The following is a 9562-nucleotide window of genomic DNA, read 5'->3' as shown; positions in this document are numbered from 1 at the left end:
TTCGTAAATATGAAGATGCTGGGGAAAAAATGTAACAATTTACATGCAAATATTTTGGTGAAATGTAATATAATGCAGCTTGATCCTTGAAGCAAAGTTTTATTTGTATGAATTGAAATTTTGTATTATTTATTTAATTTAATCGGGCAAATGCTAGGACTGCTAAGTCGAGGACCTCTTCCCCGCCCTGCAAAAACGTCAAGCGCTAGCTGTTGTTGTGGATATTTTCTTCTGTGTTGTGCTGGTGGAGAAAGAGCTGTGTTGTAAATCCATCCGGTGAATTAAAATGCCCTTGTTTGAGGTTTTGGGGAGCGGAGGAGAGAAAACAGCTGTTGTCATTGATTTAGGAGCTGCATATACAAAGTGAGTGATGAAATTGTTAAGGAGCGTTAGCACTGGAACCTGAGAGCTAGCTAACGGGGGTACAGTGCGGCTGAGTCACTATTCATTTGTAATGAAGTAGATATGTCACTTATGTAGAGAGTATAGTTTGCGTTTTTAAGCTCACGGTTGCTTTATTTATTTTATTTATTTTTTTGGTCTTATTGTGTTAACTTATAGAGAGGAATGAATATAGATGCTGGTGAGAGAACTGCTGTAGTGTAAGTGATAACAGGAAGTAACTGGTTTCATAACATTAAATGTAAACATAAACAGATTAAAAGTACGGCGTATCTTTGTTGAATTTATTTATTTATTTTTTTTAAATGCCATCTTTGGCAAATTGCTGTTGTAAAAGAGGAACAGAATACTTCTGGACATGCTGTAATCAACCCCATCATTGATTATTTTTCTGTAACAGAATGCTTCATCGTGTTTTAGTCTCATCCCTGTGGGTTCATGTTGTCACTGGCAGCCTCATCGTTCAGTGGAAACTCCTGCTCAGCAAATGGTCGTGTTTCCATCCTGAACAGTATCCAGTAATAGGAATTTAGTGGGATAGATGGCCGATAAGGAATCAGTTCAATCAGCGTAATGTTACGTGCACAGTTTCCCCCTAGTTTCTAGGAGGGAAAACAAAACAAAACAAAAAATGTCTGCTTTACGATTTATCTGTAAAAAGAATTCTAGGAAATTTAAGAACATATATAAAATGTAGGTTGTATCCTGCAACAAGACCACATCCTAGTCTGAAAAATGCTTTTGCCATAACCCACTCGATCTCCAGACCTGACTTGAAGAAGGTGGTGTATGACACTGAGCAGAGTTAAAAGGTTAATGTCTTGTTGGTATAATAAAAAGTCTTTGTAATCTTCTTTTTGTCCTGGGTAGACAAATTTCTGCACACTTGTAAACCTCAGGCTTCCATACAATACGATGAGATGGCAGGATTTGATATTTGATGATAGCACTGAAACTGCTACGATACAGATTGATTTAGTAGCCTCTGATTGCTCAGAATCTGAGCTAAGCCTTCCTTTAATTTATAAAGAATGATTTTAAAAGTATCAGCATTATGGGCAAATTGCCTTACTAGTCTCTTAGTTTATGTACACATTAATTTAAAATTGTGAATTTTTTAAAATTGTGCCTTTTTTATGTCATAATTGGTTTATGACTGTTGCATCAATTAATTTCAGTCGTCACCTTTTAATTCAGTGCATCAATCCAAATTGTCAGATGCTTACACCCCTACCTTTGCACTATTCAAGCAGAATTTTATATAAATAAACATGTGTCTGTACTCCACAGATGCGGCTTTGCTGGCGAGACCGGGCCTAGGTTCATCATTCCTAGTGAGATCCAGCGTCCTGGACTCCAGCAGGTGAGCCAGATATCTACCATTAAATACACTGTGTGGTTGCTGATCAGGTAAAATCTTAAGCAGAGGTGTCCAAGCTGGGGGAATAACACACAGAGTCAGAGGTCAAAACATCTGGCATGTGTTCCATTGACCAATGATTGTCTTTTGAGACAGATTAAATGTATGCAGTTTGCTCTGATCTGAGATCTCTTGTTTTTGTGCCATCATGACAACCCAAAAGCTTGGACATGTTAATTCAGGACTACACAATGAATGTCATTAACATTTTGAAGAGCAGAAATACTAAGGCGACTGAGAGCTAATCCGTTTTTAGATCTGGGAACTTTCTAGCAGACCAGCTTTAATTGTTTACAATATCGTGTGTTGGTTGTGGCTTAATATTGATTTTTTTAAGTGAATGTGGATTGGTGTGTTTTTTTTTCCCCAGCCCATTAAGGTGGTGCAGTACAACATAAACACAGAGGAGCTGTACACCAATCTGAAGGAGTTCATTCACACATTGTACTTTAGGTAGGGGACACACGCCACATTTATGTCATGCTTCTGGATATCCAGTCTCATATCAACACATAACTTGTTGCGTGTATGTCTCCTGGTAGGTTCAGCATTATGTGATTGTACTGTGACTGCTGTGTTTGTAGGCATTTGCTTGTGAATCCACGTGACAGAAGAGTGGTTGTTATTGAGTCCATCCTCTGTCCTTCGCACTTCAGAGAAACACTGTCACGGGTCTTCTTTAAACACTTTGAGGTAAGAGACTTTTTTTGTCAAATTGAACTGATTAAAGCAGAGTCATCAACTGGAAAATCATGGTTCAAGTGTGGATGCAGCAAAGTAATTCACAGTCCCAAACCTTGAAAAATACTGCAGCAGCTGATAAACATATGGGGGAAAAGTGGCAGTAGTTCAGCTTGGCTTCTGTAGCAAATCCTCTGTTACAGTTTATCCAATCACATGCACAGACAAATTGTTTACCTGAAGTCCACCAGGTCAGAAATCAGAGAGTTTACACTGACTTTTATAGATTTTTCATTTTATTTACCCTCTCTGGTTTAATTAGTGAACTGCCTTGTTTAAAAAAAAAAGGTCAATGATGAACATATGTTTAAAGATGAATGGACACAGAAGTCTGCATGTATTTTCCCTCTAAATAGATGTGTCTCATTTGTTCAGAGCCCATGGAGCTTGTTAGAAGTGGTAATGTGAAGCACCACTAAGAAACAAAACATAACCATTTCCAATTGTCTTTCTTAGCCATAAACTTATCACTAAAGGTTAAGAATTATACAGTAACTATTGTCATCATTCAGTCATGTTAGTTGATCATCCAGATCTTTGTAAGCAAGGAATTTCTTGTACCTTTACAAGTTTTCCTACACTGAACCTTTTCTGCATGTTTTAAAGCAGAAGCATTTTAGCTTACTGGAATGCTTAAATATAATGTTTTTCTACCATGTCACAAAATACAACAAACAGCTGTGCTCCTCTGGTGTAACATATGCCTTTCTTCCTGCCTAGGTTCCATCAGTCCTGTTTGCTCCCAGTCATCTAATGTCCATCATGACTTTAGGCATCAACTCGGCTCTTGTGATGGACTGTGGATATACAGAAACTTTGGTGTTGCCTGTATCCTTTATCATGTGTTACAGGCACAGAGAGATGAGGAGAGTGCTTTTGGAGCACTGAGTACTAAATCTTTGAGTTGGTCAGTTGTGCCAGTTGAGGGCTGCAATGTCAATTCCACTGACAGTACATTTATCAGACAGAAAGCCTGTTAGAAGGTTTGGAATAAATACCCACAGGCACACTTGAGACCTCAGTGCCAGTGCAGCAGTTAAGCAGTGCAAATGCTGCTTGGTACAGAATAACTCTCCTGAAAGAAAGGCGAACTTTCAAAGGCCTGTAAATGAGGCTATCGGGTAACTGCTGATATGAGGTAGCTGTTGCACTGGTTTGTTATTGTTAAGGCCTTTCATTCATACATGTATGCATATATGAGTATGATTTTTCCTGAGCATTTACTAGGTTTATGAAGGAATTCCTATTCTGTCTGCATGGGAAGCTTTGCCAATGGGTGGAAAAACCATTCACAAGTAAGTCAGGTGATAACACTGGTGAAAAGCTCTTTTGTTTTATGTGCATAAGCTTTCAGACATGAGGTTTTAAAACGGAGACGGTAAGTTTTGTTAACCGGATGAAGAAAGTACAGGGTCCAGTTTGAAACATAGCATCTAACAGTCCTTATTCAGAAGATTTTTAAGCACCTCTCAGATTTAGGGCAATAGGAATTTAATACTGTAATAGACAGTCTATTGACGTGTTCAGAACTGGCCCAGAAAATGTGGTTTTTGGGAACTCTGGCATACAAAGTCCAGTTTTCAGGTAATATTAATCAGTGATATCTCAAAGGACTTGAGAGTCAGGTGGAACCTGGTATATCAGTGTGTGTATGGGTATTAATGTGTTTTTTATTGCATTCCTCACTTCTGTATAGGGAGTTGGACAGTCTGCTGACAGAGCAGTGCACTGTGGACACGGACTCAAGCACCGGACAGAGTTTACCAACTGTCATGGGTAAAGTTCTGCTACTGTACATACTCTTGCATATGTCTACAGCTCACCTTTAAATACTTTACTTTATCTAATTGCTACATAGAGAAAAGTAAAAATATGTGATTTTAAGGTAGCACTTTTGTAGGAAGACCAACACAACACACAGGCCATACTGATTTTTCTAATCAAACAGACCAAATCCAGCCTTTTACAAATATCCATCAGGTCTATCAGAATTAGAATAGATCAGGCACTTTATCTGACATGAACTGTCTTTGCTCTAGGCACCATTCCAGAAGAAGTTGTAGAGGATATCAAAGGTAAGCTCAAAAACAACAGTAGATTAGTAAAAGACTGAGATTATGGCACCTGTAAAAAAAATAAATAAATAAAATAAAATAAATAAATAAATAAAATTCTGTTAACTCATCTATGTGTTGTTTTTTGTCCTGTTTTTCTCTGTAATTAGTTAGGACATGCTTTGTCAGTGACTTGCAGAGAGGCCTGAAAATCCAGGAGGCCAAGTTCAACATGGATGGAACTGCAGAGGTTTTATGACTTTTATGTTCAGTATTTATTTGAATACTATTTTAGCATATCATTGCTATTGAAGCTCTGTGACAAGGCACTTGTGCAGGTCATTTTTATTGTTATCTGTACAGTGTGCTGCTTAAGGTGATGCAGGATGTGTGTAAGGAACACTGAATGCTGGTTGATTTTCTTTATTAGGTTAGAGCATCACATATTTTTTTCTGTCTACAGAGACCCGCTCCTCCACCAGATGTTGATTATCCCTTGGACGGAAGGAAGATCCTTCACATTAAGGGGTCGATCAGGTAAACCCGCAAACACCTTTACTAAAACATGTTCACGTGTCAATATTTTACATTTTTACATTTATCCTTCTGACTGGATTTAAGTACAAGTCCATTTTAAGTACAAGGCCATTTTTAATGAAAAGGCAATGTGACTGTCAGTTTAATAGGATTTTTAGTAAATTAGTAAATATGAAAAAATATATATGATTATTGAATCAGGATAGGAAATTTTCTTTTTATGATGTGATGTTCCTGAGCCATTGTGGCAATCTGACATTACTGTAGTAGTAATTCAGTTAGTGATGTGTCAATGGTGTCGAGTCAGAATTAGCTTGTACATCATACGCCAGCTCAGATACACCAAAGATCCTGACCGTCTCTTAGGCAAAAAAAGAGAGAATGACAGAGTGTGAGACAGTTAACAAACCAAATTTGAGTAAGAGTCTGAACAAGTCTCATACTACTACACCACAAAAGGAAAAAGGATTCGGGCCTGTTGGCGCTAGCATTTTTTACTTGCTGAACAGAGAAGGCATTTATTTGTGAATAATAGATGATACTCAGGCAGTATTGTTGAGGAGTTTGTATCATTACCCAGTTGTTGAGGTAGACAATTCAGTAGCCGGCTAGGGAGTCGAAGCAGGTGTTGATGTGTTTGTACATGTTTTTGTATCTCAAACTTTGCTGTATCTGGTGAGAGTGAGTGATTTGACCCTTCTGCTCACCTTATTTGTGTCTTTTTAAATTTTGGTGAGGATTGTAGTTAGCGTTCTGACAGTGTCGGTTCGTGCCAAACTTTTTGACAAGCTGGAGCACAAAATCTGTGAGATTGCAATAAGGCAACCCTTTTTCTCTTCAGCCGGAGCTTCTATTTTAGCTGTCTGGCTAACATTGTGACTAAGTGATTAGTTTGTACTTTAGGCTATGTTATGCTTATCATTTTGCTGATAAATGCATTTACACTGCAGCAGGTCAGTGATGCATAGGCACTGCTGCTTAATCAGACAGTCACACCAAGAGCTAACCTGCTGACTGTAGTTAAAAGACAAGCTCTTACTGAGAGCTTTCTCTATTTCATTTGGTACTCAATAACACTTCTCTGAGCAATCATGAGCAGCAAATTCTTGAGCTGCATCCCAAACCGCATACTAGCTTACTAAATAGTAAATCACTACACCACTGATGTCATTACTGTTTAGGTATACCACTTCATGTGCATTGTACAGTTGGGACAGAGCCGTGAATTCTAAACATTTGTACTTGCAGCCTTGAGATTAATTCGTGCAGCAGAGAGCACAGCAGCGCAACCCACGTTATGAAATGCTCTTCCACAAGTAGCTTACGATAGCATTTTCCTACCACCTTACAGCCTGTAGCTTTAAGGGTTAGAGAGGATAAAATTACCCCAATTCTGTTTTTCAGAGACTCGGTTGCTGAGATGTTGTTTGAACAGGACAATGAAGAAAAGTCTATTGCTTCACTAGTGCTTGACACTCTTGTTAAGGTAAAAAAAACAAACAAACAAAAAACAGCTTAAAACACAATCTCAGTAATTTATTTCCACTAAAATACTGGCATTTCAGAGCCCAACGTCTCAAATTAAAGATGCACTATTTAATCCACAAATGAATCCATGGGGTTTTAGAATATTATTGTCCATATTCTACTGGTAATAACCAAAACGCTCTTGTGTCTGTGTGCTTATTCATCATCAGTGCCCCATCGACACACGTAAGGTTCTGTCTGAGAACTTGATGGTAATTGGTGGAACAGCCATGCTGCCTGGCTTCCTTCACCGCCTCTTGGCTGAAATCCGATTACTGGCAGAAAAACCCAAATACCGTGACGCTCTTGCCACCAAGAGCTTTCGCATCCACAGTCCACCAGCCAAGCCCAACTGCACTGCCTGGCTAGGAGGTAAGAAAGAAGATCCTTTAGTCTTGTACCTCTAAGCTATGCATAAGAATTTATAATCATTTTTCATTATTTTTTCCCCTCTTCCCTGTGCAGGGGCTATATTTGGAGCATTGCAGGACATCCTGGGTAGTCGCTCTGTGTCCAGAGACTACTACAATCAGACAGGCCGCATTCCTGACTGGTGCAGTCTCAGTAGTCCTCCACTGGAGTCACTGTATGATGTTGGAAAGACAGGTCCACCACTCATGAAGAGGGCTTTCTCCACAGAGAAATAATCCACTAGTGACGCATCTCTTTCTCTGAGGCATAAAGACTTGCATCATCAAAGCCTCTTACTTACACTCTATCAAAAGCGGTTATGTATCCTGTTTGCCTGTGATTTTGTGTGTAGCTGTTCACAAAAAGAAGAAAAGTGGAGGAACCACTAGGTGGCAGTTTATCACAAAAACTCACTAAGGGCAGACTGATTAGAACAGCATTTTAACTACATGTCTTTTGTAAGCTTGAGAAGTTTAACTAACTATTACAAGAGCAAGTCCAGCAGATAAATACCTGAACATAACTAAACACTCTTTGAGCTTTTTTGAGCTTTATAAAGTACCACTGTTTTGGCAGAAATTCCACTGCTACTGAGTGGGGAAAATAGCAGCATTATTAAGAATATATGGGCTATTTTCATTTTTCCCCCTTCCATTCCGTACATTTATATCTGTGTTGTATTTTCAGTGCTTTTAAAAATCTTGCACTGCCATAAGTTAAAAGAAGCCTACATGTATTTAATTTATTTACACATTAGATACTGAAAATGCTGTTAAAAATACATGGTGTCTTATGTGTACTAAATAAATGTTCCAACATAAAAATTTTATGGTTTTGTTTTCTTTCTTTAAAAAAGATGTTAATGTCATAAGACATTTATATATATTGTATATAAATATAAATATAAAAGTCTTATATTTGTTTTGTCATTAGTGTTGATTTGGAGAAGAACCTTACAGTTTGCTTGTTTTCAACTGATTACAAAGACTAAAAACTGCAGTTACAATACAAATGTACAATACACTGTACATTTCTACTGAGTTGAAAAAGAATGAACATCCTTCTTTTCTCTTTTGATGTCCCAACTTTATTTACATTGAGAAAAAACACTTAACAAATCTATGTACAGTCTTTGATTCTCAGACTAGAGTGCTCTCCTCCATGTGATGATGTAATTAGCTGACCTACACACAAAGCATTCTGACCCGAATCACTTTCTGTTCCCACTACAACACAAAGGGTTCTGTACAGTTTTTGCAGAAATTTATTAGATTTAGTTTTGATTATTTGCTTTAAAGCAAGATCTTGGAGCTGCGTACTAATCCAGTTATTGCTTTTTGTTGTTGTTGTTGTTACTAAATTATATTGATTTGTTTCCCCCATTTGTGCCATAAAGCAACTATTTCTCAACTATAGGTCTACAGAGGGAGGAGAAAGCCACTATAAGCCCTTTTTTTTGTCATAGAAATCTAAACACAATACTTTGAAAAAATGAAATGCACTTGCTTAATTTCACTAATTAGGTTTTATTAACTTCCAAATGGAGTATCTAGGACAAACTTCTAGCACACCTGATTCTTTGCATCTGATCCTATTTGAATAATATTTGACTAGCTTGTGTGACTACGAATGGAGACATAAGCATCTGGCCTGTGTGACAGTGGTTTAGGTTGCTACATAATGTATCATGGTGCTTTCACATGCTGAGAGCACAGATGGTTGTTGTGGAGTTACTGAAGCTAAAAGAACTACTAGAGTGTGGTAGCGCATGTCGACATTCCGTGTTTGAGTCATTCTCATGCAAGGACATTTTCTATGGGATCATGTTGATCAGCTCTTGGTACGCTCTGATAGTGGTCCAGCTAGCAATCTAAAGGTTTCTACAGTATCTTGCTGAACCTTTTTAAAGGTTATATGTAGAATCTTCAGGACAAAGGGTTTCCATTTTTTAAAGGGATTTTTTAAAAAGTATTTAACCATCCAAAAACTTTTGAGGGTACCAATTATAAATACTTCAGAGCCAAAAATATGTTGTAGTTACTATCAGAGATTGCTAATTAGGATGTGATTTATTGTAGATGTTATTTCATGCCATTCTTGTCAAATACAGTATATGTGGGTTTGCAAATCACCCACTGACCTAAAGTCAATTAATACAGGTTTCAAGCTGTTTTGTTCAGTCATGAACAGTACCAAATTGGCCAAGATATTACCAGAAATTACTGGAATGACAGTGATACTTAAGATGTAATTACTCCATCAGTCAGTAGATATAGTATTTTTATAGTTTGAATATAAATAATTGGTAGTACTCATAGCAAATAGCCATCTTGTCAGTGTCAATATATATTTAGTCCTGAAGTTTAGGATAATGAGTACACCTAATCCTCCTCTCTTTGTTGTTTACATTCCTAGATATTCTCTGTGTGTTCCCTGACAAACAGATGTTTCTTATCACCTTACAGCATTT

General features: G+C 37.6%; 1 protein-coding gene across 1 annotated transcript; it reads left to right on the top strand.

Annotated features, from left to right (window-relative positions):
* The first annotated feature begins 176 nt into the window (after nucleotides 1-176).
* Nucleotides 177-7919, top strand: actr10 (actin related protein 10). The gene is made up of 13 exons (XM_026944532.3): nucleotides 177-363; nucleotides 1693-1765; nucleotides 2193-2275; nucleotides 2407-2515; nucleotides 3284-3391; nucleotides 3791-3858; nucleotides 4260-4339; nucleotides 4603-4638; nucleotides 4788-4867; nucleotides 5081-5154; nucleotides 6559-6640; nucleotides 6852-7053; nucleotides 7147-7919. Exons 1-13 carry the CDS (start codon nucleotides 287-289, stop codon nucleotides 7326-7328), a joined length of 1254 nt encoding a protein of 417 aa, XP_026800333.1. The 5' UTR covers nucleotides 177-286; the 3' UTR covers nucleotides 7329-7919.
* Nucleotides 7920-9562: the final 1643 nt, after the last annotated feature.

This window comes from Pangasianodon hypophthalmus, chromosome 19 (assembly GCF_027358585.1).
Source record: "Pangasianodon hypophthalmus isolate fPanHyp1 chromosome 19, fPanHyp1.pri, whole genome shotgun sequence".
In the NCBI taxonomy this organism is placed as follows: Eukaryota; Metazoa; Chordata; class Actinopteri; order Siluriformes; family Pangasiidae; genus Pangasianodon; species Pangasianodon hypophthalmus.
The sequence above is the reverse complement of the archived record's forward strand: the minus strand, read 5'-3'. Positions and strand labels throughout refer to the sequence as shown.

What these genes read in the sequence shown, in the direction of transcription:
- actr10 (XM_026944532.3), top strand. Translation starts at nt 287, where the DNA reads ATGCCCTTGTTTGAGGTTTTGGGGAGCGGAGGAGAGAAAACAGCTGTT. An exon ending in TCTTCTTTAAACACTTTGAG is followed by an intron (nt 2,516 to 3,283) that starts GTAAGAGACTTT and finishes CTTCCTGCCTAG; the next exon opens with GTTCCATCAGTCCTGTTTGC. An exon ending in GGTGGAAAAACCATTCACAA is followed by an intron (nt 3,859 to 4,259) that starts GTAAGTCAGGTG and finishes ACTTCTGTATAG; the next exon opens with GGAGTTGGACAGTCTGCTGA.